At 44.0% G+C, this 15835-nt stretch overlaps 1 protein-coding gene across 3 annotated transcripts in view; it reads right to left on the bottom strand.

Moving 5' to 3' along the window:
- The window catches only part of CB4H10orf67 (chromosome B4 C10orf67 homolog), a 165692-nt gene that overhangs the window by 104509 nt on the left and 45348 nt on the right, over positions 1-15835 (bottom strand). For all 3 annotated transcript variants that reach the window (XR_015253987.1, XM_086714749.1, XM_025930708.2), the window contains exon 5: positions 5070-5222. Coding sequence is in view for 2 of the 3 variants with exons in the window: in XM_086714749.1 (XP_086570875.1) it covers positions 5070-5222 (153 nt within the window). In the remaining variant the exon portion in view is untranslated. The remainder of the gene's footprint in view (positions 1-5069; positions 5223-15835) is intronic.

Below are 15835 nucleotides of genomic sequence, written 5' to 3'. Positions count from 1 at the left end.
AATTAACTATTCAGACTCCCACAGCAATGAGGACACTCATTAGCAAAATGAACAAAGGGATAGTTCTGGGCTGCTACGGTCATCTGTTACACTCTGAGTGGCAGATTTTGTGGTGGGGTTCCTTCTACCATCTGCCCACACCACTAGCTCTGGCTTATTTAAACCACAAGACTTCTTTAAAATAAACTGCATTTAATAAACCAAGGTTGAAAAGGATGGAGATCATTAAAAGGTGGTTAACTAGGTGTCGCTATTTAAAGCTGCGTTATAGCTGAGGAGAGATTGTGTGCGATCCATGATCACTCTGGAATTTTAAACTGATAACGGAACTCACCGATGTGAAGTTTTTCTATCATGTGAAAATTAGGACTTCAGGCCATGGCTCATGCACTATTTTTCTCTGGTGAACACTCACAAGATGTGCGGAATGGCATCACTGTTCCCAGGTTTCAGAATCCTAAACAGATCTTGCAAGAATCATGTCTGAGGGCTGGCACACCACAGAGCCTTGCTACTTCACGTCTGGTCCACAGACCGGGAACCTCAGCATCGCCCAGCAGCGTATGGGAAACAGACTCTCAGGACCCAAGCCCAGACCTACTGTCAGAATCTGGATCTTAACAGGAGCTGCGGGTGATCCCTACGCACAATAAAGTCTGAGGAGTTCTGTTCAGAGCCCTGCATGTGCCTCTCAGCAGTCTTCCTTCTGCCGTATTCGTGTCTCAATTCTGCAGGCTCCGCGTATAATACTTGGACATCTCAATTTGCTGCTGGGGCGTGTTGTGCTGTGCTGATGCGTGCCCGTGCTGCATTGACAGTCATGGAGAAGAGCAGGTGCTCTCCCAGTGAGTGACAACCAGGAAAGTGGCGCACTGGGGCAGTGCAGCCCTGCAGAGCTGTGGCTCTTGAATGACAGCTCTGTTTCAGCGCCGTCAGCAACAAGCAGTCATGTGCGCTTGTGGGCGGTGCGAGGGCGATGGTGGCACAGCTCATCCGTGCTAAGGTGAGAAAAAGATGAAGCCGTCTCAAAACGACAACTAATTAAAGCGACCGCAACACGCACGCGTGTTTGCAGGCACACACACGCGTCCAGGTACACGCACTCGGGCTGGCCTCCTTCGGCGGTCCTCACGGGGATTTGTCAGCCTACAGCATGACCACGTGACAACTGCAGCAGGACGCCGTTGAGTCACGGCGCCCAAACCTGGAAACGAGGCTCAGCCCTTGCATGAAGTTGCTCTGAGGAATATTCGACACCCAGGAAGTCCCGATCGGAGAGAGGAGGCTTCTGAAAGTCGAAGAGTTTTGTTGCCTGGTTTCCATTTGGTTACAAGTATGATTTAGGGAGGCTGTTTATTAAACTTTCCCCTCTGCGATCACATTCTTATCAGGTTTTCCTCAAAAACAATTCTGGAGAGATAATCGGAATACGTATTAACTACAAAGCTATTTATGTGATTTGGCTGCCAGTGGGAATAAACCAGCAGTAGGGAAAGATACTGCTTTTTCGGCTTGCTTATTTCAAGTTTTTTTTTTTTTTTTTTTTCCAAGTGATCTCCATTGCTACTTTGAAATTTCCCAATTGGTTCTCCAAACTCATTTTTCCAAATCAGGTTTCAGAGGCTCCGTGTCGTAAGCTTCTTGGTGCCACCAGAGGGAGCAGTTGCACAAGATGAAATTACAAATGAAAAAAGATATCTTCTAGAAGCGGCGGGGAGTTTTAGGAAATCTTATTCTTAAAAAGATTCTTTTTTTTTTTTTTTTTTCCCAACGTTTATTCACCTTTGGGACAGAGAGAGACAGAGCATGAACGGGGGAGGGGCAGAGAGAGAGGGAGACACAGAATCGGAAACAGGCTCCAGGCTCTGAGCCATCAGCCCAGAGCCCGACGCGGGGCTCGAACTCCCGGACCGCGAGATCGTGACCTGGCTGAAGTCGGACGCTTAACCGACTGCGCCACCCAGGCGCCCCTTAAAATGATTCTTAAAAGGATTCTTAAAAGGATTAAAAAAAAAAAAAAGGTGGGGGTATTCTCCATAGGTTTATTTTATATAAATCACGATCTGTTTTTTGGCACAATCCATGTTTCTGAAATGTACACCATATTACTGACTGCCCTACGTGGCCCTCGGTCAAGGTGGGAGACCCGGGTCACACGTTCTGTTGGAGTCGGAAGGAGCTGAGAGAAACGTACACGCCTAGTTAATCAGGACTATCTCACCTTCCTCAGATCTTAGGGTGTTTACAGAAATTGTGAGGTGGTCTCCCTGGGGACAAATTACAGTGGAATAACCCGGGGCCTCCGGGTGCCATCTTGAGCCAGAGAACACCTGCTTGTACAAGAGCAGGGTGGACCCTTCCATTTCCCTGGTCCCCACAAAGCCACTACCACTTATTCTTATCTTCCTTCTTTCCCCAGGGCATCAGAGAGACCAATTAACAGGTAGAGAACACTTACGAGTGTAAACATTACAAGATACACCTCATGTCTTAGTGTAAGGAGCTCAATTACCAAATTGGGAAGGTTTCAACAAGTCCTGAGTTCTGTTCAGTGCATTTCTCCAAATGTAAACCAGACAGTCATAAGGGCTAGTGCATTTCCTCATAATGATAACTGGAATGTATATACTCACCTTTTTTCAAAGAGCTCAAAGCAATTCACAGTCAGTGCAACAGGTATCCTTCTCGTAACTCTCTTTTAGCTAAGCGGGTATTGCTTTGCACTTCACAAATGGGAAATGAATGGGTCAAAATCACCTTGCCAATCTATGCTGGATAACTTTGACCAAGGCAAGATTAAAAGCCGATACTATTACAGTTTGTTTAGTCTTTTCTCTTAAATTATTATCTCCGAAAAGTAAGACTAGGGGCACCTGGGTGGCTCAGTTGGTTCAGCGTCTGACTTCGGCTCAGGCCATGATCTCACAGTTTATGAGTTTGAGCCCCGCATCGGGCTCTGTGCTGACAGCTCAGAGCCCAGAGACTGCTTGGATTCTCTCTCTCTCTCTTTCTCTCTCTCTGCCCTTCCCCTGTTCGCGCTCTGTCTCTGTCTCTCTCGCTCTCTCAAAAATAAATAAACATTAAAAGTTAATTAATTAAAAATTAATTAAAAAGACTAGATTTAGACCCAGGAAAAGGTTAACGTCAGTGCAGGAACCGGATATGCCTCCTCCAAAGCCATCAGAAGATGTAAAAAGAATTAGTATTCATTTTTGTTAGATCTATGCTAATTACACTCCACAATACATTGCTTAGAAGATACTCAGGTTTTTTTTAGAACATAAAGAATCCTAATAGATTATACAAAGCAAACACGCCTTCACCAACTAATAAACGAAATCCTTTAGAATCATATAAGTTCAATTCCTTATCTCTTCTAAACTTGGCGTTTTTTTTTTTTTTTTTTTATAAATTTTTTTTTTCAACATTTATTTATTTTTGGGACAGAGAGAGACAGAGCATGAACGGGGGAGGGGCAGAGAGAGAGGGAGACACAGAATTTGAAACAGGCTCCAGGCTCCAAGCCATCAGCCCAGAGCCTGACGCGGGGCTCGAACTCACGGACCGCGAGATCGTGACCTGGCTGAAGTCGGACGCTTAACCGACTGCGCCACCCAGGCGAAAACTTGGCGTTTTAAATAAGAATACTAATGCGGGATTTAGGTAAATTATAGACTGTACTTAAAGGGCCCAGCAATGAGCAAGTGTTTCTTCCCAGTGTTCACATTTTGGTACATAACTTCTCAGACTTTTTCTGTGCATGTATATGCGTGTGTCGATATTTACAGGTGGATGTATCCATAAGTATTAATATACTAGTACATTATAATAACATTGTGATAATAGTCTATTTTATATATACATACTAATTAATTTTGAAAATTACAACCTTGACATATTACTGTAGAGCCCAGAGCCCCACTTCCTTTTGTGGGCTTTGGATTCAGTTGGACCTTGGTTCACATGCTATCTTCACCGTTTACTAGCCATATGCCTGGGGGAAGTAACTTAGCCACCCTATCTCTGCTTCCTCCGCTGTAAACTTAGCTACAAGATAGGATACCGCTGAGGAGGCATGCGGTGCCCGCCAGTTGATATTCAAAAAGATTGTTATTCCTCCGGCCTCTCTGCGAGCCTCTCCGACTCAAACAATCAGCTTCTTGTTCTTAGAATCCATTAATGAAAACCCCTCTATGGCTCTGAACTGCCGTTGGGCCACAGCCACTGGCTCACAGTGAGGTGACAGTGAACTCACCCTCAGTGTCCACACTTTCCACAGCCCTTAAAGTTCTCCTCCTTGACAGTTTAGCCTCTCTGTTCTCTTTCCATATCTGTTCCCACCAGTCCTCTGTTTAAGTAGTAAACCAGCCTCTGACTCCCTTTGTGACGGGAAGAACTGGGGGAAAACCCTCCCCAAGATTTTTCCTCAGAAGTTCTCTTGTTCCAAGGGCCTTGCTGGAAGCCTCTGACTCAGGGAGATTGCTTTGTGTCTTTCAAACTATCAGAACAGCAAAACGGGGCCGGGGTCTTCAAAATTAAAACAAAAATATATTTATGTGCTCTTCGAGGGGAGGAAAATTTTTGCAGTGGGAGATAGGTTATTTTATTTCCATTATGAATAAAAATTGAATACAATTATATTGCTCCTATTTATAACTATTATGGGTTTTCTGGAATATGCCATTGAGCAGAAAAGTTTGGACTGGCTGATGTTGTGGAGAGATGCCCAAGCTATACCACCTGTATTTCCTTTATTCTTTTTTTAAAAATTTTTTTTCAACGTTTTTATTTATTTATGGGACAGACAGAGACAGAGCATGAACGGGGGAGGAGCAGAGACAGAGGGAGACACAGAATCGGAAACAGGCTCCAGGCTCCGAGCCATCAGCCCAGAGCCCGATGCGGGGCTCGAACTCAGGGACCGCGAGATCGTGACCTGGCTGAAGTCGGACGCTTAACCGACTGCGCCACCCAGGCGCCCCTGTATTTCCTTTATTCTTAACCCAAACTTTTGGAAAGTTATAGCCTTATTTACCTGTATTAAAATTATTCATTGTTTTGACACTTACAAGATTTTGTAATCTAGACTCTTCATATTGACATAGCTCTTCTCTTAACTCCTTAATCATTTCTTCTCTCTCCTTCAGTCTTTTTAACAAATTACTCATTTTGATAGTAGCTGATTCTTGCACAAAAGTCTCTTCCTCCACCTCAAAGAATTGCTAGGGAGAAAAGCGGCATTAAAAAATCAGACACCAAGCGAAAACTATTTCATGTTTTATTTAAGCTACTATCTTGTAAGTTCTTTTTATCACTTGCACACAGTTTTCAGTAAGTAACTATATTTATATCGAATGATACGCTAAAGTGCCACAGAATACAGCACATCGTTATCCTATGAAACACAAAGCATAATGCGGTACTCTAACTGCACTGGCCACGCAAGTAATAACACTAAACTTCAATTGTCAATTCACATCGTGGTGCGAACGTGCTGCTTCAGTCTTCCCCTGGAAAGAAAGTAGCGCACATTTGAATATGTAAAAAGGAGCCGTAAACTTCACTGGTGTCACTAATTCCCCCAGTGCTTTGGTGTGGCGGTGTGGAGAGAAATACTATTCCTTTTCTTTCGCCCACAGAAGAGGTTTGCAGACCATGCATCTAGACAGACGAGGCTCCATTTGAAAAATCAGGAAACTGAGACCAGAGCAGAGGAAGATGTGTTACGATTGAATTTTTTTTTTTCCCCGTGGGAAGCTGTGGAAGATGAACCATTAGGTATGAGAAAGTCATCTTCAGGGTCCATGTGCATTATAAAATTATGTAATTCTAGCATATCATTTACTTCTCTCTGCATGAAAAAACAGCCATGTTTTTGCTTTTCTTAAAAAAATTGAATAAGCTGGGTTTTTTTGTGGGTTTTTTTTTTAAGTTTATTTATTTATTTTGAAAGAGAGAGAGAGAGAGAGAGAGGGAGACAGAGGATCCCAAGCAGGCTCCAGGCTCCAAGCGGTCAGCACAGAGCCTGAGGTGGGGCTCGAACTGTAGATTATGACCCCAGCTGAAGTCAGATGCTCAACGGAGCGCCTGAGCCACTCAGGCGCCCCATAAGCTGTTTTTTGATAACCCTAATCAAAAAGAAAGTAAATGAAAAATATACTCCTGAATTGGTTTGAAATGAATTTGTATATGAGTTGATACAATGCGTCATAAATGGTGTTGCCCCTATTTTAATTCATTTGACTTCATATCGTGAGCATCTCCCACACCATTAACATTTTACATGAGTATAATTACTGATGGTTCCATAACATTCTACTCCACAGAAATGCCATAATTTACACATTCATCATACTATATATATTTTAAGTTTTCCATGATACCAAATCTTTATATATACATCACTGCATTTCTAATTATTTTTTTCTTGACAGAGACCCTTAGAAGTAGAATTCCTGGCCAAAGCATATGAAGGTATTGATGGTCTTGACTCATTTTATAAATTTCTTTTCAAAAAGATTGCTCAGTTTACCCTCCACCTTGAGAATGAGGATGTTTGTCTTCCTATACTCTCTGAAAGATTATATATTGTTATTTTGTAAGTCTTACTATGACAATATATGAACATAGTGGTTTATTTTTGTATTGATCAGCCTGTTTTACTCCTTTTTCTGAAAAAGTAGTCTCTACAACCAACGTGGGCCTTGAACTCACAACCCCGAGATCGAGTGTCACGTGCTCTACCGACTGAACCAGCCGGGTGCCCCTTAATCAGCATGTTTTGATAACCATTCAAAGTGAATTTTCTTCACACGATATTAGCTGTTTATGCTTTGTGTTTTGAAAGTCCTCGATTCTAATTATACGTCCTTTTACTGAGAACTCAAAATAGTTTTAGGACTTCCACTGATCAATTTATTCATCAGTGTTATTGATCAGCTTTACTGTTTCCATTTGAATAGAAGCGCCATTTCTCCACAGTCTGTTGGGACTGGCTTCTCTGTTTACAGTCAGTAAGAACTGTATCGCAAAACCAAACTGGGAGGAAATGTTTAAAAAAGGAATGCTTTTCTTTTTTTTCTAATTTTTTTTTTTTAATGTTTATTTATTTTTGACAGAGAGAGAGAGAGACAGAGCATGAGCAGGGGAGGGGCAGAGAGAGAGGGAGACATAGAATCCGAAGCAGGCTCCAGGCTCCGAGCTGTCAGCACAGAGCCCGATGCGGGGCTCAAACTCACAGACAGCGAGATCATGACCCGAGCCAAAGTAGGACACTCAACTGACTGAGCCACCCAGGAGCCCCAGGAATGCTGTTTCTTATTTCTAGCATATAAAAAATCTCATTTTCTGGGCGCCTGGGTGGCTCAGTCAGTTGAGCGTCTATTTCGGCTCAAGTCAGGATATCACAGTTTGTGGGTTCAAGCCCCGTGTTGGGCTCTGTGCTGACAGCTCAGAGCCTGGAGCCTGCTTCAGATTTTGTCTCTCTCTCTGCCCACCCCTGCTTGAGCTCCGTCTCTCTTTCTCTCTCTCTCAGATGAATAAACATTAAAAAAAAATCTCATTTTCAACCCTGATGTGTAAAATCCTATTGTTCATATGGGTACCCTTTTGAGAATTACAGAATTATTTTATTTTTGTCATTTGTTCACTGCTAATATATTTGAGCACATGCACAAACAGGAAATACAGGAAAACCTAATCGTATCTGCTACTACCCTTAATATTATATTTCAGAGTTAGATTTACAAACTTAAAACTCACAGACTGTGAGTTCATGACCTGAGCAGAAGTCAGACGCCCAACCAACTAAGCCACCCAGATGCCCCTGGGTTTCTCTTACTTTTTTTTTTTTTTTTTACTTTTTTTCTAATGTTTTTATTTATTTTTGAGAGACAGAGAGCAAGTAGGGGAGGGGCAGTGAGAGAGGGAGACACAGAATCTGAAGCAGGCTCCAGACTCTAAGCTATCAGCACAGAGGCCGACTTGGGGCTTGAACCCACCAACCGTGAGATCATGGCCTGAGCCCAACTCCGATGTTTAAGAGACTGAGCCACCCAGGCGCCCCTATTTTACTTATAAAAAACACCAAAATAAAGATGCTTCTGAAAAGCTGGCCAGGTAGTCTCCTCTCTAACATGACACAAACCACCCCTGGACGCTCATTTAAAATCTGCCCCCAGGAACTGGGCGGAGATGCTGTGCAAACTCAGCAGGGAGCCTGCCTCTAGGAAGGGCTCGGTCCCTCTGGACTTCAGGGCAGGGAGGGTCACGCAGTTCCTTGCAAGAACAAAAGGTTTCACTTTTGACATTTCATAAAATAATTGTAAGGCCCAAACACATTGGATTCATTTCTCTTCATCTCCAGGAATGTTTCTGATGTTCGACCAACATTTATGGAATGAGCTGGACTCACGAGGAGACGAGTGGGAGGCGCTTTTATTTTTCTTCACCACCTCTCCAATCTGGTCTCCCGTCTCGTGTTTCTCCCCTCTGAGAAAAACTCTCGGGAAAGTTCCACTGCTTTTTTTGTTTTAACTCTTAAATAACAACAACAACACTGGACAGAGGAAAGAAAGACAGAAAAGAAAGCCAGTTTCAAGCCATCTCCCCCAGCACAGAATGCCACATCCAAGGGAGACCACAGGTGGGGAGGACAGGAACCTTGATGGGTAAGATTAGGCAGGAATTGGGGCATTTTATTTTTTGTTTTGGGTTTTGCTTTCTTCCTGGTACCCAGAGATCTGGTCAAACACCAGTCTAGATGTTGCTGTGAAAGTGTTTTTTTAGGTGAGATTAACATTAACATCGACAGACTGAGAAAAGCAGATTATCCTCCATAATGTGGGTGGGCCTCGTCCAATCAGTTGAAGGTCTTCGGGTCTTTGGAGAAAGACTGAGGTCCCAGAGGAAGAGGGAATCTTGTCAGTAGACTGTTTTGGGACCTGAACTGTAACACCAACCCTTCCCCAAATCTCTGGCCTGCTAGCCCACCTTGCAGATTTCAGGCTTTCTAGCCCCCACAGTCATGTGCACCAGTTCCTTAAAATCAACCTCTCGCTTCTTCGCTTCCTCTCTATACACACTGGTTCTGTTGTTTCTGGAGTCCTAACTAATCTAATATCTACATCTAAAGACCCTAAATTCACACCAACACCGTCAATTCCAACCCAACACCGTGGTGTCATTACAACCTGTCTCCTTTCCATAGCATAACCCTCTGGCAGTGAGAAAGCTGGGTCCCATGATGCCTGATGCATTGATGTGTTTGCTCAACCCTCCCTTCAGGTAACCCATTTCCTGACCACACCACACCGTGCCACCAAGAGCTTGGCTCCGAAGCAGGTGATGGGACGGGGACGGCAGAAGCACGTCTTTGGACTTTTAATTCACGATGGCAAGAAAATTTTATTGTGGGCTTCCATTCCTTTGGTCTTGCAAGAAGAGTTAATATTTGTATTTTAATTTTTCCTTCAGCCTTTGAAAGTGAGAAGGACCTAATATTCAAATCCTTGGCATTAACTGTTGGCTTTGTATTGTTAGAATAATTTGATGATGTCATTTGGTCTCATGGGCAAAGCCTCTTGACCAGCAGTATCGAACGACACAGCTGGATATAACCAGGGGTGAGAAACAGACTAGCAAATGAAGTCCCAGTAGTGGATACATAGTCACTTTGCAGCTAAATGTCGATAATGCACTCTTCTAGCTGGACGCCATACCTTCCAGGGCACCCGCGGTCTCAGGACCCCCCAGAGTAGTACGTGGTACCGGGGGGGGGGGGACAGCATCACGTAGGTGGCAGGAGGCTGTCCTCCCCACCAAGGCTCAGATACACGCCTAATTGATCACAGGCTAAACGGTGAGGATCAGTGTGTGAAAAGAAAAAGAGAAGCCCAGGGAATGTGGTTTCCTTTTATGGGCAGTGATAGCCTCCTCTCAGTTATGACCTTGGAAGAAGAAAGGTGGTCACGCTTTGGCCATCTCTCTCCTTCTCCCGTTCTCTTTGGGGCAAATGCTGCAGGAGCATCTGCTCTGCTCCGGCAGGAAGAGCCCCGCCCAGCCCAGGGCAGACTGTGATGGGAGTCGAGTCTGCCAAATTCTGAGACTTAGCACGAGGCAGCCCGCCTCACCAGCAAAGCAGATGATCTCCATCTGTTGGCTCCCTGACTTTCCTTTTCAACTTGTCCAGAACCTGGGAGGGGAAGAGCAGTGTTATTTATCAAGCATAAACACTGCGATAGTCGTTATCTTTCAAGGTGGGAAATCTAAGCATGTCGTGAAAACTGCTTAGAATTCTACGATGGTTCTTTGACGTCCTGGAAGTAAAGTACTGATTCCTTGGCTTCACTTTCCTGCATTGCCTCCCACCACGCTTTCCAGTCCTGCAGTCTTCCGGCCACACCAAACCACCTCCCTGACTTCCTTGCACCTTAATGCCTCTGTTCTGTGAAATTGGCCACGTCCCTGATTTCTCCCATCTCCCCCAGGCTCGCCAAAAATTCACCATCCTTCAAGGTGTAGCTCAGAAATCCCCTTGCCCTAAAAATTTTCCTTTTCCTTGCTCCAAATCACCCAGAAGAGTTGGGCATCCATCAGGTGCAAACCTCAATTATGGATTCTAATTGCTGAGTATTCTTTTCTTCCTTCCTTCTTTCCTTCCTTCCTTCCTTCCTTCCTTCCTTCCTTCCTTCCTCTCTCCCTCTTTCTTTCTTTCTTTCTTTCTTTCTTTCTTTCTTTCCTTCCTTCCTTCTTTCCTTCCTTCCTTCCTCTCCCTCTTTCTTTCTTTCTTTCTTTCTTTCTTTCTTTCTTTCTTTCTTTCTTTCATCTCTCATGTCCACTAGATTATGAACAACTTGAGTGCAAGGATTGTTTTTGTCTCTGCTACAAAATCAGACGATGGGTGGATGAATCAATCATTGAGTGAAAGAACAATTTAAGCCCTCAGCATCATGCACTGCCATGGTCTAAGACGTTTTTACTAAGAACTCATGATCTATTTCCAGTAGCATGGCATAGGTCAAGTTCATTGGTACCTTTCTTGGTTATATTCAGGCCTTTATTCACTAAACATTTGTTGAGTAGCTATGATGGGTCAGACTCTCTGCTAGGAGGAAAGTACAAAGATAAACACAGCTTAGTCCCTGGTCCACAGGAGCAAAGGATCTAGAGTACAGAACAATCCACAAGTGGGTAATTGTGACACAATTCAGTGTGTCAGTTATTGAGGAGAGAAAGAGCATTCCAGCAAGAAGGGACATTATGTGAAAATTCCAGGGAGGTGACTGATACCTTGAGGTGTGCAGAGGGAGGCAGGTGACTACAGCTCAGTATTGCTGGAGGGTAAAGCTTTCCCTACGAAGTGGAAGGAGATAAGAGTGGAGAAATGTAAGGGCCTTCTGGGCCCTGCTAAGGGCTAGACGTCATCCTACAGGTATGGAGAAGATACTGAAGGGTTTCAAACAAGGGCAAGATGTGAAGGGATTTATGTTTTGAAAGACCACTCACTTGACTGGGCAGATAAAGACCAATGGAGACCAGATGGGATAAGGGGATAACAGCCACAGGCCAGGCAAGCAATGCGGGCTGCCTGAGCCAGTTCCATGGCAAGATCACGGGGATGGATGTAGGAAGTAAAAAACAGGCAGGAGTTGATGGCTCCCTGGAAATTAGGGTGTGTTTTTTTTTTTTTTTTAACTTTTATATATTTATTTTTTTATTTTTTTTATTTTTATTTTTTTATATATGAAATTTATTGTCAAGTTGGTTTCCATACAACACCCAGTGCTCATCCCAAAAGGTGCCCTCCTCAATACCCATCACCCACCCTCCCCTCCCTCCCACCCCCCATCAACCCTCAGTTTGTTCTCAGTTTTTAACAGTCTCTTATGCTTTGGCTCTCTCCCACTCTAACCTCTTTTTTTTTTTTTTTTTGTTCCCCTCCCCCATGGGTTTCTCTTAAGTTTCTCAGGATCCACATAAGAGTGAAACCATATGGTATCTGTCTTTCTCTGTATGGCTTCTTTCACTTAGCATCACACTCTCCAGTTCCATCCACGTTGCTACAAAAGGCCATATTTCATTTTTTCTCATTGTCATGTAGTATTCCATTGTGTATATAAACCACAATTTCTTTATCCATTCATCAGCTGATGGACATTTAGGCTCTTTCCATAATTTGGCTATTGTTGAGAGTGCTGCTCTAAACATTGGGGTACAAGTGCCCCTATGCATCAGTACTCCTGTATCCCTTGGATAAATTCCTAGCAGTGCTATTGCTGGGTCATAGGGTAGGTCTATTTTTAATTTTCTGAGGAACCTCCACACTGCTTTCCAGAGCGGCTGCACCAATTTGCATTCCCACCAACAGTGCAAGAGGGTTCCTGTTTCTCCACATCCTCTCCAGCATCTATAGTCTCCTGATTTGTTCATTTTGGCCACTCTGACTGGCATGAGGTGATACCCGAGTGTAGTTTTGATTTGTATTTCCCTGATAAGGAGCGACGCTGAACATCTTTTCATGTGCCTGTTGGCCATCCGGATGTCTTCTTTACAGAAGTGTCTATTCATGTTTTCTGCCCATTTCTTCCCTGGGTTATTTGTTTTTCGGGTGTGGAGTTTGGTGAGCTCTTTATAGATTTTGGATACTAGCCCTTTGTCCGATATGTCATTTGCAAATATCTTTTCCCATTCCGTTGGTTGCCTTTTAGTTTTGTTGGTTGTTTCCTTTGCTGTGCAGAAGCTTTTTATCTTCATAAGGTCCCAGTAATTCCCTTTTGCTTTTAATTCCCTTGCCTTTGGGGATGTGTCGAGTAAGAAATTGCTACGGCTGAGGTCAGAGAGGTCTTTTCCTGCTTTCTCCTCTAAGGTTTTGATGGTTTCCTGTCTCACATTCAGGTCCTTTATCCATTTTGAGTTTATTTTTGTGAATGGTGTGAGAAAGTGGTCTAGTTTCAACCTTCTGCATGTTGCTGTCCAGTTCTCCCAGCACCATTTGTTAAAGAGGCTGTCTTTTTTCCATTAGATGTTCTTTCCTGCTTTGTCAAAGATGAGTTGGCCATACATTTGTGGGTCTAGTTCTGGGGTTTCTATTCTATTCCATTGGTCTATGTGTCTGTTTTTGTGCCATTTAGGGTGTGTTTTTTTATTTATGCTGTGTCACAAGCATACAGTTTTACCACAAACTTAGTGGCTTAAAACAAACATGCATTGTCTCACAGTCTCTGCAGGTCAGGAGTTCAGGCATGGCTTAAGTGGGTCCTCTGTGGAGGGGCTATGAGGCTGCAATCCTAGTGCCTTGTTGGAGGCTCAACTGGGAAAGGATCTGCTTTCACGTTCGCTCAGGTCGTTGGAAGGATTCACATCCCTGTACCTGGAGGCCTTAGGGCTTCAGTTTCTTGCTGACTGTCAGCTAGAGGTTTCCCTGCATTCAAGACTGCCTGCGGTTATTGCCTTCCAAATGTTGGGGCTTCCCATCATGGCTGTTTGCTTCTTCCAAGGCAGAAAAGGAGAGACTCTGTAAGGCAGGAGCCACACCCTTGTGGAACATAATCATGCCAGCGCCTTTGCCTTTGCTGTATTCTATCAGTTAGAAGCAAGGCCGGAATCCTGCCCTCTCTCAAGGAGATAAGGAGGGTGATCACAGAAGGTGTGATCGCATGGAGGCTGGATTGTGGATGTTCAGCACAAGCAGCCCCTGCTAGCTTCCCAGCAGCAGCTGGAGAAGATACATTATATAGCTTGTATTGACTGATACATTGTATAACTTGTGTGGTGGTGAGTCTGCAGTGACTTCATTTTGTAAGTCTTTTCTTTCATTTTAGTTGTTTTGCCATGTCCTCTAGGCGTTTTCTTTCCCGGGGTCTCCCCAGAGTAAAGCCTCGTTCAGGCCATTAGCAGTGCTGCAGGGAAGGCGTTCCTCACAATCCAAGGAGATGCACCCTGCCTTGGCAGAGGCCCGCCTTGGTTTCCTAAGTCAGAGTCCAGAAAATTCAATCCCTTCCAAATACCAACATGTTGGTATTTTATTGCACAATACTGTTAATAAGACTTAAAAAAAAAAAAAATCTGAAATAAAAATCATTTAACACCCGGATAGTATTTGCTGCATTAAAATTTGGGATCTAAAATGAGTGCCCTCATTAGATATGCTTCTTCTCTACTTCTTCCAAATTAAAAAAAAAAAAAATGTTTTTTTTAACGTTTATTCAATTTTGAGAGAGAAAGCGTGAGCGGGGGAGGGGCAGAGAGAGAGGGAGACACAGAATCCGAAGCAGGCTCCAGGCTCTGAGCCGTTAACACAGAGCCTGATGCGGGGCAGGAACCCACAAACCGTGAGATCATGACCTGAGCTGAAGTCGGACGCTCAACCGACTGAGCCACCCAGGCACCCCATCTCCTTCTCACGGATAGTCCAGAAAGCAAGGCTTCCATTGTAAGAATAGGGACGTGCTTTCCCAGTTCAAAGACTTTTAAAAACAATGTTAACATTTCATCATTGTAACATTTTTTTATCGCCTTGAAATGGATTTGGGGAATCCTGCATCAAATCTTCATCTCTATATGACAAAGTAAAGAAGACAAACCTGAAACGCTTTCCTTGGAACAAACACTGCTACCTGCTATCCATAAAAGGACTTCAGTCCTGCAAAATGGACTCTGAGCTGTTGGCAAGATCTCTTTGAAGTCAGCGAGGATGATTATGTGATGGTGAGGACGTCTTTGGGAAACACTCGAAGTTCATTTACAGCAGTTTTCCAGTTTCCCAACCAATGACAATCAGAAAGAGATTTCTGGGAAGGGAGAAAACTGCACAGAAATTTTCTCTGGCAGGGAGCCTGGGTGGCTCAGTCGGTTAAGCGCTCCACTTCGGCTCAGGCTGTGATCTCAGTTTGTGAGTTCAAGCCCTGCGTCTCCGGCTTGGGGCTGACAGCTCAGAGCCTGGAACCTGCTTCAAATTCTGTGTCTCCCTCTCTCTCTGCCCCTCCCCAACTCGTACTCCGTCTTTCCCTCTCAAAAATAAATAAAAGTTAAAAAGAAAAGAACTTTTCTCTGGCTTAATGATAAAACAATTGTCACTTGTCTTTCTTTCTTTCTTTTTTTTTTTTTTTTTAATTAAGATCAGGATGCTGGAGTGTGAAATTCTCTTCCTATGAAGATCAGTTTAGGAGCTGGTGACTCAACCAGAGGCGAGAAGACGTGAATACTGTTTCCTCCAATTATGTGAGAACACCTGGAAAAGGAGTTAATTGCATTCACCTTTCCTTCTGAATGCCGATTATAGTTGAACCAAAAAAGGAAGTCATAAACCTAGACATACAGATTTACATTTTTCGGGGTACCTGGGGGGCTGCCATTCTTGATTTCGGCTCCGGTCATCATCTCACGGTCTGTGAGCTCGAGTGTCGCCGCGTCAGGCTCCTCGCTGAGCGTGGGGTCTACTTGGGATTCTCTCTCTCCCTCTCTCTGCCCCTCCCCCACACGTGCACGCACACATGCACGTGTAGTTCTCTCTCTCTCTCTCTCTCTCTCTCTCAAAAGAAATAAATAAACATTTTTAAACATTTTCATTTTCTCTAATCCATCGGAATTTAACTCTAGTCTCTTTCGTCTTTCTGTAGAAATACAATAAATAATGGGGTGCCCGGGTGGCTCAGTCAGTTAAGCGTCAGACTTCAGCTCAGGTCATGATCTCATGGTTTGTGGCTTCCAGCCCCGAGGGCTCTGGGCTGACAGGCTCAGAGCCTGGAGCCTGCTTCGGATTCTGTGTCTCCCTCTCTCTCTGTCCCTTCCCCTCTCGTGCTCTGTTTCTGTCTCTCTCTCTCTCTCTCAAAAATAA

The sequence above is a fragment of the Puma concolor genome, chromosome B4 (genome assembly GCF_028749965.1).
Source record: "Puma concolor isolate L17-30 chromosome B4, mPumCon1.1.hap2, whole genome shotgun sequence".
Classification (NCBI taxonomy): Eukaryota; Metazoa; Chordata; class Mammalia; order Carnivora; family Felidae; genus Puma; species Puma concolor.
Note: the sequence above shows the minus strand (reverse complement) of the source record. Positions and strands in the feature narration are given on the sequence as shown.